At 37.7% G+C, this 14423-nt stretch overlaps 1 protein-coding gene across 5 annotated transcripts in view; it reads left to right on the top strand.

The window, feature by feature from the left end:
- Positions 1–14423, top strand: part of CACUL1 (CDK2 associated cullin domain 1) — a 53756-nt gene that overhangs the window by 23312 nt on the left and 16021 nt on the right. For all 5 annotated transcript variants that reach the window (XR_010375008.1, XM_064464254.1, XM_064464255.1 and 2 more), the window contains one exon: positions 3381–3483. Coding sequence is in view for 4 of the 5 variants with exons in the window: in XM_064464254.1 (XP_064320324.1) it covers positions 3381–3483 (103 nt within the window). In the remaining variant the exon portion in view is untranslated. The remainder of the gene's footprint in view (positions 1–3380; positions 3484–14423) is intronic.

The following is a 14423-nucleotide window of genomic DNA, read 5'->3' as shown; positions in this document are numbered from 1 at the left end:
AAAGTCAGTGATGTGATTGCTTTCATCAGGAGTTTCCAAAGCTGTTGAGTTGCACTGATAAACTGTTCTGAAAGGATAATTATGTTGCTGCTTAGGAAAACTTTTAATAGGCATTTTAATATTTAAAAAAAAAAATCTATGAAGCAAAGGAAAACCCAAAGTTTTTTTTTTGTACAACTGGAAAGTGTGTTTGTCCCTTGGTGGCCAAAAAAGACAGAGTATTTTGCCTTAGGCTTAGTCCTCTGTGTTTTGATAGCAGCAGCAGAACTTCTCTTTATCTTGATATGCACCAAACCATGTTCTTGTGTGTGAATGGTGGGAATACAAGAAAGGTGCTTTCTTAACCTGCTTGTGTATGGTGACCAAGGTGTTTCAAAGCTTATCTTGAGTGATAGTCAAGAGGGTTGACTTTGCAATTGAGTTTTTCTTTTTCCTTCTTTTGCTAGGAGTGCTAATGATTTCCTTTTTCACATGGTGATGGTTGGTTTTTTTTCAGTCTTATGCTGTTACAGTGGACTTATCAAGAAAGGATGGAGGCCCAAAGCACTTTTGTCCCTCCAAAACTCTGTGGGTTTAAGTCCCTTCAGAAGTTCTGGGGTGTAACTTCAGATGAAGCAAATTAAACTAGAAGTCAGCTTAGGACTCAGTGTTTTATTCCTAAGAATAATTCCTAGTGAGTAACTGTTTGCTTTGTAAATATAAATGAGGTTATTCTGTATGCTTACAGATTGAACATATCACAGTATGCTGCACACATGAATGAATAAATATCATGTTTCTAATTGAAGAAAAAATCAGTGTTTAGATGATATATTTTTTAATAATAGGTTCTCAGTTGTTAATTATATTTATCTTGTGGCATGAAATGAACCTAATCTTTGAGCACTGTGGTTTTAGGGTAGCTAAGAATGTTTTCATTGCCTCTAAAATATTACTGTTCTAACTGGGTGGTATTGCACTGCATTGCTTATCAGCTAGAAGGCATTTTGTGAGTGTCTGTATACACAAATATATGTGAGTATATGTAGATGAGGTAAGTACTCATACTTTTTCAAGTATGTATTGATTTTGACTTAATATTAACACAATTATGTCTTTTAACGTTTGCTAGATTGCTTTATGATGTTTTGTAGAGGAAATGCTTATATCATATCTGACTTCCTCAGTTATTGATATCTGTTTACCTTTTACCTGTCAGTTAGACTTCTAGGTGACTTGGCGCACTTTTCAGGAAATACTGGTAAAGCCTAGGTAGTGACATCTTATACAGAAAATCTTCCTGGTTTTCCACTAACAAGAATTGGGAAGGTGAGAGCTCTTCTGCTATCTCCCTTCAGCAGTGGACTGGAAATGAAGTACTTGTTAGGTGACTTTTCATTGTCTATTTAAAGCGATGCAACTGTAACATCTTTTTGTAAAGGTGTTTCCAGGTGAGCAAATGCGAGTATTTTACAGTTCCTCTGTGTATAAGTACTGTGTTGTAACTCTTCTCCTTGAAACTACTGGGGTCACTTTTCTACTTTTGAAACTTAAGATACAGGCTTTCCAACTCTTAAACAAAAGAAAGCATCAAAGTTTGCACGTCATTGCCAGCTGCTTTTAATATATGAAGGTCTGGAGGCTGGGAAGGGAACAGAATAAGTTATTTCCTTGGCCAGGTGCATCTTATCTGTCAGTTCATATGAATCAGTAGATTGGCGTTGTTGGGTTTGATGCTGGTCTGTAGACTTGCGCTGAGATGCTCTGGTCACTCCTGTGTGTTGCACCAGTGGGTACATGGTAGTATGTGGTCAGGAAGCTTGAGGTGGAAATGGATTAGGAAGTTAGGTCTGATGGAAAATTGTAGCATGGTGTTGTGAATTTCTGTTGCAATGGTAATTGCAACATTGACCAAAAATACTGTAAATGAAGTTAGTCTCTTTCTTACAAGACAGGTTATTCTGTCTGCAGAGCCTTTCCCTCAATCTCTGTTCAAAGGAAAGCCCAGGTGAGGGGGAAACAACAGAGTAATAGCCCTTGATAAAACCTGTACAGGTAGGCTAGCTTCTGGGAGGGAACTGGCAGTTGGAAGTTACTGAATTTAAAAAAAAAAAAAAAAATCTTTTTAGGGTTGTTGTCCATCACTGCAACAAACCTAAGCTTCAACAGGGGCATGCACTCAGCCCTTGGATTGCCTTTGTTCTAACAGGCTCAGTTTTCCTTAAAGGTAAATAACCGCTGCTGAATGCTTGCCTTGAAAACTGTCCATACAGAAACCACTGAAATTTATTATGGTATGTGTATAGTTTTGGTATGGCCAAGAAAATGGGTTTCACAAAAAAAAGTAAAGATTGCTGTAATAGTGTTCTGAGGGTTTGTTTCAATTACGTTAAATGCTTTAGCAAAAGGAGAACAACTTGGTTTAAAGTGTGAAAAAACCTTTTTCCCTTAAGATATCCCTTCCTCTAGTACATCTCTCAGATAAGTGTTCCAGTACGTTATTTTTTATTAAGCTGATTTTTTTATTACTGTATCTGTTTAACTCTTATACAAGTTGTCCAAATGAATTCAGTCATTCTGCGTCCATGGTAGGGTTGTAACGATAGGAGATTTACTTTGAAACAATTATTTTTTCCAGCATTTAAAGTCCACCTATGAATAAGATACAGACAAGAAATCTTACTATTAATTGCAGGCTGGGAGCTGAGGAATAACACCACTGGGTACATTAGGTATAGAGGCCCTCAAGGAACTCATGAATAGACTTTCCTTTGAGGGTTGAAGAAGTGAACTTATTATTAATGCTGGGTGTATCAAGATAATTGAATCCTAAAATTCTAATATAGTTGAGTTAGGTATAGATTTGTACGTATCATTTATTTCCACAGTTGATTAATTCTAAGTATCTATCGTCTGAGATTATAGCTGAAACACAGAAGTAGATAGCTGTACTGACAATTTATTATTGTAACATACCTATTTTAATGGCTTAATCACTTTTAGAAATTGGTAAAAATGTTGTCTTTTGTTATAAACATGATGTCCAGCCATATTTTGGTGTTAGACCATTTATAAAGTTCTAAAATGAAATTATTTTTCCACAAACTCCCCAGTCTGGATTGACATGGAGATATATCTTTAGATATAAAGGAAAAAAAGGTGCACGTGTATATAAGTTGTTTTGTTACCAGTAGTACCACATGCATTCTTGATTTTAAATACATGGTTTTTTGTTGTTTAGGAATGTTCTATGTAGTACAAATAGTCACCAAGGAAGCATTTTACAGGTCAAACATTCTACAGCCTTAAAATTTTGAACTATTTTTATTCATGGAAAAAGTAAGCTTACTTTATTTGCTATTATGAAAAACAAACTTGAAAACTTCTCTCTTATTTTCCAGAATAAATTTTACATAGAAACCAAGCTTAACAGAGACTTAAAAGATGACCTTATAAAGCTGTTTACGGAACATGTTGCAGAAAAGCACATTTACAACCTAATGCGTAAGTAAACCTATTGAATTTTTCTTATAATGGGAGTCTGGAAAACTGCAGTGCTTTAAGGTATTACAGAAATCCACAGCAAATAGGGAGAAAATAGCAAATGATTAGAGAACTTAAATACAATTTCCTTTTTAAAGCATCCAAATGAAGAAATGTGGCACACTTCAACTTATTTTGTTCAAAAATATACCTTGGTATGAAGTCATGGTTTTCTTGATTATCTGGGGGAACCAATTTATATTTTCCCTTATGACATAATGAATGTTTTATTGTGTGGTTGCTTATGCTGTTACTCTTTAATTTCATTATCAAAATATTGACAGGTATCATTATGGACGTGGTGTGGTTCAAAGGATTACGATACCCCTGGGGTTGTCATGATGTACTCGGGGCACTCCCTGCTAGTTAGTGAACTGCATAATGCTGGCAGCAGTTTCTCTGTTAAGCTAATGGGTTAATGTAAATAGAATATGCTTCAGGTGGTACGTTTCCCATTAAGTGCTCCTGTGGGCAACTTCTGGGGTGAACTGCTGAGTTTGCCTGCAACCTGCCACCATGCGTGCGTGTTTGTGCGAGCACAGGGACCTTGGTACTGGCCTGGCTAGTTCTTTGAGGGGCAATTAGCAAAGGCAGAGGTAATTGGACTTAGAGTTCAAATTGGAAAAGTTTGCATAGTGGTGAGCAGCTCGGAGAACTGGAATTGTAGGTCATTTGTGCAGCTGGAGAATTCCTGTGCCCTGTGTTCAGTTCAGTATCCAGCCCGGTGATCTCCTTTCTGTGAGCCAGCCCTACTGCAGTATCTCTGTTTTCATCCAGCTGCTCCCCTCTTCTCTCTGAAGCAATTGCTATCCGTATTGTAAATGGATACCAAATGATGAGTGATTAGCACTGAAGATATTTTCCCTTTTGCCTTTATTTGGGTAGTAGTGCCCTTCTCTCCAGTGAAGGGCTGGGGGAAAGGAGCTTTGCTGTGGTTTTTAGGGTGACTGAGTTGACATCCTGGGAGAAGGGTGGGTGAACAAGGTGGCTACACTGAGGTCAGGGAGCCTGGTACCTTGGAGTGATGGGAGATGATCGGCTGTGATCATCTTGTTCTTGCTATTTGGAAAAGTCTCCCTAAGAAGAGGTTTTAGCCATGCAGCAGATCAGATCACCTTGGAAGTAGCAGGACAATGAAGAATGCCCACCCATGGACCTGATGTTCTGTTTTGTGACAAACGGGTTTAATGATATCATGAAACCTGGTAAGATGATTGCTGCAGCAGGATCATGGAAAGCTCAGCTGTTATTTCCTTAAAATAAAATACATTTGATTTTAAGTGTATGCATTTTTCAGGCAATGAGAAAATTAATGTGTTTTGGGGTGGGGGGTGGGTTGGTTGGTTTTTTTTTTCCCAATGGCAAAGAAGAGGTAACACCAGCCAAATCTTTAGGACATAAGTAATGTCAGATGTGTGATGCTATATAATTTGTTTTATGTGAATGATAATATGAGAATCAAATAGAAATGTCAGATGAACTACTGAAAGGAAAACACCTGTGGTTGTGTGTGAAATCTGAAATACTTCTCCCCAGCTCTGAGTTAGTTGCAGGAGTAAAATTAAAAGAAAATATTGAAAAATAAGCTGTCACCAACTGTGTTGCTGATATGGTTCTATTGTTTAATGAGCAACTTCCATGGATTTTGTTTCAGTCTTACTATCAGTTTATTAAAACTAAGATACTTAGTTTTTATCTTATTTCTAAGTAAGATAATATGTCATGATATGTATAAACTCCTAACTGTGATCTGACTTGGTTAAATCTTGGATAAATGGGATCTTTAAATTGAGTTTAAGTATGCCTAAATAAAATTCTAAACTTGGTAGCAGCTTCCTGGGAAAAAATTGAAGACACACAGCGCATGATATAGTACTGTGGAGGTGCTGAAAATGTTCTAGTGTTGTATTATTTTCTGCCATTCTTGGCTGTTCTTTCTACCTTGCTGAAATTCAGACCATAATAGCTAAGAATATTACCCTCATTTTTGGAAGTGTAAGGGCCCTATGAAAATAGGGGATAAGTCAGTGTTTGTTAATTATTTTTCTTCCTCATGTTATTGTCAGTGTGTGGTACTGTTTCCTGGTATCGAATATAGATTTGGTTCAACAGAAAAGTGTTTTTGTATTTGGGGGGGGGGGGGGGGGGGGAAGGGGGGAAAATAAGGTTTTGAGTGGGCATGCTTAGGAAATTAAAGTAAATGAAATTGTTGTCTCTATAGAGAAATGGAATCCTGGGGCTGTTTTTAAAGAGATGCTGCAGCTGCCACTTCAGTGAGAAGAAGCATGCCTTCCCATTATTTTAAAAAACAAACAACAAAATCAGTTTGTGATCTAGACTCAGAGGACGAGAATAACATTTGCTCTTGCGCTTGAAATTTACTATGTTTTTCGTATGAAGGCGTTTTTGTTTGTAGTATCTTGTCATTCTATCAGAGCCTGGAAGCTGGCATTTCTATTTGAAGTTGTGTTCAGAAGGACTGTAAGTACATTTCAGGTTCATTTGATTTAACAAAAAGTTCATGTTCCACTTCAAAAGATGGGGCGGGGTGGGGGGAGTCAGAAAAGGAGTGCAGCACAGTTCTCAGTGTTTGATCTTGCTCAGACTCCCCCTGGTTGAGTCAGTGCTAGTCCCTGTGCTGTGTGGCTGAAGACAGGAAGATGCAAAATGAACTGCTGGTAGAATGGTCTCTGTGGTGGGAGCACTTATCTGAGTACTTAGTTGCAGAAAATAGAGTGATTAAGGTGTGAATCCACTACTTACAGAAGAAAGAACTTTCCTTGGACAAATTTTGCCTGCACAAACACCAATTTGGTTCAGGTTTTTTTTTTTGCTAGAGGAAATGTTTTTTGGTTTGTGTGTTTTTTTTTTTTCTAAAAGCTCTACTATCTAGAGCACTTCTGAGTAGTTAAATACTTAAAAAATTATATAATGCACAGATCCATGAACACAGTTGTGTTGGTGAAACACTTTTACACTAACGTATTTATCAAGTCAGTGCTCTTCAAATTAAGGTGGATGCGTTTGAACTAAGTGAATATAACCTGATTATTTTCTTTACAAAGCCAAAGCTGGCTCTTGCTGATAAGACTGCTGTATTAAATGGCTTGGGAGAAGTTGCTATGTGCAGAAGTGCTTAACTGAATGTAACAAGCAAAGATATAGCATCTTATTTACAAGAAGCTTTAGAAATGGGGGGGGAAAGGTGCAGATAATATCCCCTTGTCACTAGGGAAGGGGTGATGGAGAAGGTTATCTTTGTTCCTGCTAGTCCTGCATGAGATGACTTGTAAGCAGTAAAATTCAGAAATGCGTGGGGTTTTTTCTCCTTTTGCAGCCACTGTCTCTTCTGCTAGGTTAGACCTGGGTTTCCTGGACTGTAATCTCAGTGCCCTGGAAACATTTGCTGTATTTGTTCTTGTTTCTAGAAAAATGGCAATTATTGCAAACTTTAACTGTCTTCAGTGGTGAAAAAGTGTAACAGCTCCTGAAACTCTCTTTTAGTATTTGCATTTGGTAAAATTGAATGGCAGATGGTAGTTGCAAGTAACTGCTATTTTTTTCTCTTGACGTTGGCTGCTTAGTGCCCCAAACAAGCTTGCTTTTAAATGTAACAAAAGAGAAAAGCTGTTAACAGCATACTGTTGTTTCTGCTTGGTGGATAGATCACTCGGTTTCCGATTACAAGAGTGCTCAGTTACCAGAGTTTGCAATTACTCCTGTTCTCTTTCCAGAAACTAAAGAAAGGAAGGTGAGTGCCAGGCTGGAGTCCTGCTCTGGGAGGGTTGATGAGGTTCTCAACATAACGATATTGAGAAGAAAAGTAACAAAACTTAAACGGGTCATAAAGGTGAAAGCAGTTTTAGAAGACAATCCAAGGAACAGAATTCTCCTTATTTTTTGCCTATAATGGTGTTTCTGGTGGAAATAGGGTGTGTCAGCTTGATTACAACACTTCCAAATAAGTAGTAGGCTTTTGCATATCACTGTAGTACTTAGGCCATTTCTGTCTGTCTGTGTGTGAGCTGTTTCTTTCGTTCCATGTTAGTATTTTGCGTTCAGGAAGTGGTTTCTACTCTTGCAGGAGCAGTGTACTGGTAGGTATCATTCAGTACAAGCTGATTCTTTCCAAAGAAGCATTTGCCTGTACTTCTGGACAGAAGTTACTCAACTAGGGAGTCAAGTGACCTCTGTCAGAAGGAAAGCTGCTTTCTTCAACACTTCTGATTTTGTTCCTATTGACTGGGGTAAGCAATGATGTTTGTGTATTCCCATACTGGACCTGCTCTGTCAGGAATAGGTCAGAGAAACAAGTTCCTCTTATCCAGAGGAAAGGAAACATCTTGGACCATGGCAAAAATGCTGTAGAATAAATAGGGCCCAGGACTTCATGGGTCTTAATTGTTACCAGGATCCAAGGTGATAATACGGATTGTGAATGAGGCAATTCCCTGAAATTTACTGACTCATAACTAGAGCATAGGCTTGAAAACGTGAAATCTAGGCGAAATTATTGCTGAGGATTAAAGCATTAGGTCTCAACTTCTGGCTGTCATAATTTTTTGTTCATTATATGTATCATGGCAGTTACAGAATTAGCTACTGAAACCTGAGGATACAGGGCAGTTATCTGTATGTGGATTCTAATAGCATGTAGGCAATTGTTGAATGTAGTTCTCCATGTTCAGTGCTTGTGCAAGTTCAGACCTAAAACCCAGTGTGAAAATGTATCACGTGTATTCACCAATAGTAGCAGCTTTTCTCGTGGTTTTCTGAGGAAGAAGTTCTTTGTAAGTAGTCTGGGGGAGGGGGAACAATCACAGCCTATTTCAGTGTTTGCAGTTTCTAATTAGTTACTGGGAGAAACTCCTCTGAAGAGTCTTACATATGACAGCTTTGTTTCTTCCCAGTTGTGTCACTTGGATTCAGCTGAGATGAAGATATCTTGCTGCTCCATGTTCTTAATTTTTATTTTTTTGCTGGATATATATTATAGTTCAATGGAAGGGCTGTTTATGTTCAAAAAGGTTTTCCTTTATAGAGATGACACACTTCCACTGTGTTGGTGCTTTCTGAAAAGCACCAGAAAAGTTAACCCGAAAGTTGGAGAAGGTTGCTAACAGCTAACTGTCCTTTTTGGTTGCAGCAGGTACAAATTTAATACAAAATTACAGAGAACGTATCAAGCTCTAACTGTTAGAGGTTGCTAAATGCAGCAGGGAGCATGTCGCCTTTGCAGAGGTTTGCTGTTTGTGCAGTGGGTAAGCTGGAGAGGGTGTGTTGCTCCATGGGCACCCAGACATACAACTTAGCAGATGTGTTTTGCTGCGTTGACCTCCAGAAGCCTGTTGATGTCATTGAAGCAAGGGACCCTCATCTCTTTTGGCTGCATATTGCTATGACATAATGCCTTTTGTTAATAAATTCCACATCTAGCTTTTGTTTGTGCATACCCCAGGAGAAGGGGAGCAGTACAGAAGGCTGAGAGGATGGTGATTGATGCCAGGTTCATAGCCTGACTATACAGCTACAGCAGACAACATGGGGTTTGTTTTGGTGTGTTGGGTTTTAAATTCACTCCCTATGCCTCACCCTTTGGCAGAGATAGACAAGAAAAAAGGTGGATTGGATTGACTTTTTCCCTGCTTTAGTCAGCATTTCTTCCCCCCCTTTTGACATCTGTCTCAAATGATCTGCATGTCAGAAGCAACCTGTCTTTGCCTTGACTCACAAACTGCAGAGAAATCCCCTGAAAAAGGGGGAGACACTCATTATTTTTCAGCTTCTTACAGAAAGCATTGCCCCCACCCTTCTTGTATACTGCCTTTCTAGATTTATATTCAAGAAGTTGTTCTTTGTGTGTCTTATTTCCATGTCAGATCTAATGCTTATGCTTCATAAGGAAGTAGCAGTTAGCTTCATAAATGAACTTGTTCTTCAATGGCTGTACTCAGCTGGATTAAAAGTCAGTGTAGCCCAGAGTCCTGGTCTTGGCAAAAGTGCATAGAGCATCATTAGAGGTTTTGTGCTACAAAAGTTCAATGACCATGGGTTTACATCTTGAAAGGTACGTGCCCTGTAGGAAGAGCTGAAGGTTTCCTTGCATGGTTTAGACTACATCTACATTAATAAGTGGTGTGGTGTAAAGGGAGCACATGTAGAGTATGAAACACCTATGTGTTGGTGTTGAAGACTGTGTTCGTCTGTGTTTTGGAGAGTTTTACTTCACACTTGCTAATGTGTTCCGTACGCAGGACTAGACCAGTTAGCAGTTTGAGCACATCTGGTTTAATCTTGCCCAAAAGGAATTAAGTTAATATGCTCCAAGGCAGCTCTGTCATATGAACCAAGGAGCAGTAAGCGGGGGTGATCAACGAATTTGCTTCAAAAGCACATTTCTAATCTGAACTAAAGCATTAATATAGAATCTTTCCTTAAGCAATTGAAATCACTATTCTTTTTTCTTTGAGAGACAGCGACTACTGTGATGGCAGAAGCAATATGTTGTTAAAAAAAGTCCCATTTGATTGCTGAAGCTCTTTCCTTCAGTGAGAAATGGATGTTGCTCAGCCCCTAGATGCTGCATTGCTTACTGATTTTGCACATTCTAAGGAAAAATGTGAGAAGAAAATCTGCATAGCCTTACTCTGCCACCTTCACAAAGATATGTTTCTTACTTTTTAAGAATGATACAGAAAAATATATTGGTTGATTTCTTTAAAAAAAGAAAAAAGGCAAAATTACTTGCTTGTGGAGTAACTACATGTCTGGGTAGGTAAAATGAAATTAGAAGATTCCTTCCTGAGGGTGTTAAAAATGAAGCAAGGGAGCCGAGCACTAGCAGAAAATACTGATCTGTTCCAGTGTATTTGTACCAGACTAAAATGGGGTGATTTCTGTTAGAATTCCTCTACAACAAAAAGATTATTTACTTTTCTCCCAGCTATAAAACTGTTGAAATACCAGCTTGGGACAGCAAATGTTTTGGGGGCAAGAAGATTCTATAGCACAAAGGGTCTTTTTTGAGATGTAGGGACGGATGCATTTATTATCTAGCTTTTTGTTAAAAATTACTTTTGAAGATTTTTATGTGTCTACAGGATTGTGAATCTGTTCGGTGTTTAATTTCTGGCTTATTCTACGTAGGCAAGTAGTTTAATCCCATTATCTCCACTTCAAATTCCCATTCTAACCTTAAAACAATGTTTTCCTTCCTTTCCTTCCTTCCTGTCTTCATTCCAAATATTAGTATACACAGACAACTGGTAGTGGAAATGAACTGCACTTCTTTTCCAGCATGTGGCGAGTGTGCTGGGGCACTGCTATTGCAGGATGACCGGCCATTCCTCCTTCAAAACATGGAATTGGCACTTTAGTGTCAGCCTCTTCTTAGACCTCAGCAGGTACTCTGACACTCTAAACGGCTGTATAGGATAGGTTTTGTAGCTATTCATCTTATACCCTCTGTGCTCTGTGGATCTGGTGGAATAATCAAGGATAACACACTCACCAGTGTCAGGGTGGTATCACTAATATCGAAGTGGTAGCTGTGATTTGACAGGGTTAAGTAATTGTGCTGTAACCATATTGGAAACAGTACTGTTACCAGCTGTTACCGAGTACGTTCATATTCTTTAAAGAACACTTAATCCACACAAAAATTTTGTCACTGAACTAACCTTTTCATCAAAGACTAAGTTTTTTAAAAAAGTTACAGCTGTTTCTTGTTTTTCTTATTTCATATCGATTTAAGTTGCAGCACCTCAAAGCAAGGCAGTTTTTTAATTGGAAAATCCAGTCTCAAATAATGATTGTCATGCTTATTCTGGCTCCTCAGTAAAGAAATAGAAATAATGTTCCTACTTAAATAAGTCTTCATAAAATTTTAAACATGAAAATATCACCTTATTGTCTAATTATAGAAGTCCAAAAGTCTATATTTCTACATTTATAGCTTTGTTTTTCATCTTTGTTCTTGTTACAACACTGAATATTTTCCTTGTGATTAAGATTTGGAATTTTTATTTTGTAGCATTTTTATTAGATACTTAAAGCTTTTGGGCTGTGTAATGAATATTTTTAAAGTAAAATGTGGTTTTATTAAATGCCTAGTGGCAAAAGCATAGCAATACATACAACTTTTTACATTTGTTTTCTAATCTATATTTTCATTCATTGCAAAGTTTTGAAGAATTTAAGTTGCTTAAAAATTTTATTTTTAATTCTGTTTAAAGGAAAATAGAAATTCAGAACCATGAGGAGTTTGTAACTGCAATCATGAAGGTTAAGCCAGAGGGAAGGTCAGTTTTCATGCAAAAGGCTTTTGAAGTTCTAGATCGATAGTTAACATGTACAAATTGTACCTGGGTTTAAGTAATGAAAAGGTAATATATGATCAAAATTCATCAGTCAATTTAATAATAAAATAGGTAGCAGGTAAAAACACTCAAAATGCCAAAGGAAAAGAAAAAAAAAAATGCAGCCTCCCAAAAAACCTCAACCCAAACTGACAACAAAAACCTACAGGCATGTCTTGGGAGCCAGCCGTAGCAGTTCCCTGGCCGTGGAATTGCTGTTGGCATGTGGGGTTCAATAAAGTCCTTCGCATGGACTGTATTTGGGAGTAAAGCTGGGGTATGGGAACCATGTACAAGGTGAATCTGATGTTATCACAGTGAAGTAGAAGGGGGTGTGTGGTCAGATGGACCTGATATAATTTAGCTGAAAGGTTACTTAGTATACTATAGATTTGACTATGTGTGATCTGATGATATTCCTAAAGGGCAGAACTGCCAGGTGAGCCTGTGCTATTAAGGTTTGTTCAGGCTGCGCACTGGTGACAGCTCCGTCGTTATTTCTGTGCATCCCTGTATATCTCGTGTACAGTTGTGTAAGGGCTCAAGTTCTGTGGAAACATTAAAGATGTTATTCTGCAAAATAATATTAATATTGCATGCATATTGGAATTAAGGAAAGAGCACAGTTTGTCTTTGGAACTGGAATACATTTGTTTTACTTTGCAGCTTTGTTAAGCAATCAGTTCTGCTTCTGTTGAAGACTGGAGAGCAGCAGCTGACTAATGCCTTAACTGTGGAAGCTGTTGGAGTTGCTTATAATGAGAATACACTTTATAATTTTAAGTGCATAATTGAATAATTACAACTTTGAACACATCTGCCTAAGCCATACTTATGTATGATTTGTTAAAATATCTTACTTTGAAGTTCTATTAGATTACTGCAAAGGAAGAAAAAAAATCTTGTGCACTAGCATGCAGAAGTCTGCCAGAAAAATTACATCTTTTCCAAGCAAAATAAATCTGTTTTGAAAGTAATGTTAAAAGGATAGAAAAAGATTTTTAGAGTAGCTAACTCTTAGTTTTTGCAAGTCAATGTTGAGTTATGAACAAGTGAGACTGAATTTGTTAAGATATAATCTCCTACTCCTGGAATTACTGGCGTCACAGATCTTCCCTAAGTACCCCACTCTAATTAGGAAGTAGATTAAGCCTTCATTGAGGGATGAGCTTCTTCAGTGTTACTGTGCAGTAGTGGAGTAATGTGGCTACTGCAGAGCACCTGAAGTGCTGCAGGTTCATACCTCACTTACTCCAGTATAGTTCATCCACTGTTCCTCAAAAAAAAGTCCCGAGGCCATCCTGGGTATTGTCTCACCTCCGTTCAATAATATTTCAAAGTGTCTTATATCTTTCTGCAATTAAAGCATTTCATCCTGGGAAGCCACACTTCTCTTCTTTGATTCTGCCATGAGTTATTTTTGAGGCTATTTGCACATTAATTAATGTCACTGCATATTGGTTTTTTAGTCTGTAAAATGCAATATTAGTTCATAAATGCTGTGGAGGTGGTCAGATAGTATCACAGTGTCATTACCGCTGTCATTCATCTGAGGTTTAGTTTTATTCTGCCTCACCCTGCAAATGCCACAGGTGGAGCTTCCGGGAGTAGGTAGAAGGAGTCTGTGCAACTTCTATGTTGTAGAGTCTCATTAATTACTCTAATAAAGCAAGAGCCAAAGTATAAATATTTGGAGGTCTTTAAGATTGTAAAATAACAAAACTTCAGCATGTCTGGCACAGCTGTTTCTATTCCTTGACTTTAAGTGACCCTCTTTTAAGGAGTGATATAGGATTGAATGTTTAGGTAGGTTTCAGTGCAAAACTGAAGATGACTTTGTGTACAAAGAAGTTTTATATTTTTTTATCTATTTGTATCTTTGTCTATAAATCAGCGTTGAGATTTTCTGGATCTATCCAAAGAGAGGAGTCTTGCTCATTCTTATGGAAATAATTCTAAAAATGCATATCCTACAGGAGTGCTATTCATTCTTCAGGCATTGATATCTAACTCTTGGAGAAGGTGTAGGCCAGATTAGTTTATACTGTATGGTTTAATGAATAGTGTATTCTTTTAGTTTTCTTTGTTGAGTAGCAGGAAATACATGCCATTACTTTGTTATATTGTTGCTTAATATAATGCCATCATGCATGCATTTATTGACACTAAATCAGGAGCGTGCAACTTAAATTTGCATTGTAGTATGTGGTGTATGCAGTTGCAGAAACAAAGATAGAAGTGTTAACTTATGAAGCTGCAATAAAGTCATGAACAAGATATTTCTGGATAATTGATCTCCAGATGAATTCTTCCACTGATTTTGTTCATGAAATCCCTTTCTAATGCCAGGTAATTTGGTCAGTAATCTAGAACAGAAACAATTGGCTGTTCATTACACTTGCTTTGTATTGCAAATGTGTCTGTTCACATTATCTCAAAGGATCACAACTGAAATGAGCTTCATGGGTGAATATTACATTCACGTGACAAATAATATTGCATGTTTATAATGATGAGCTATACTCAAGAGGTAAACTGTCCTCT

This window comes from Phalacrocorax carbo, chromosome 12 (assembly GCF_963921805.1).
Source record: "Phalacrocorax carbo chromosome 12, bPhaCar2.1, whole genome shotgun sequence".
Taxonomy (NCBI): domain Eukaryota; kingdom Metazoa; phylum Chordata; class Aves; order Suliformes; family Phalacrocoracidae; genus Phalacrocorax; species Phalacrocorax carbo.
Note: the sequence above shows the minus strand (reverse complement) of the source record. Positions and strands in the feature narration are given on the sequence as shown.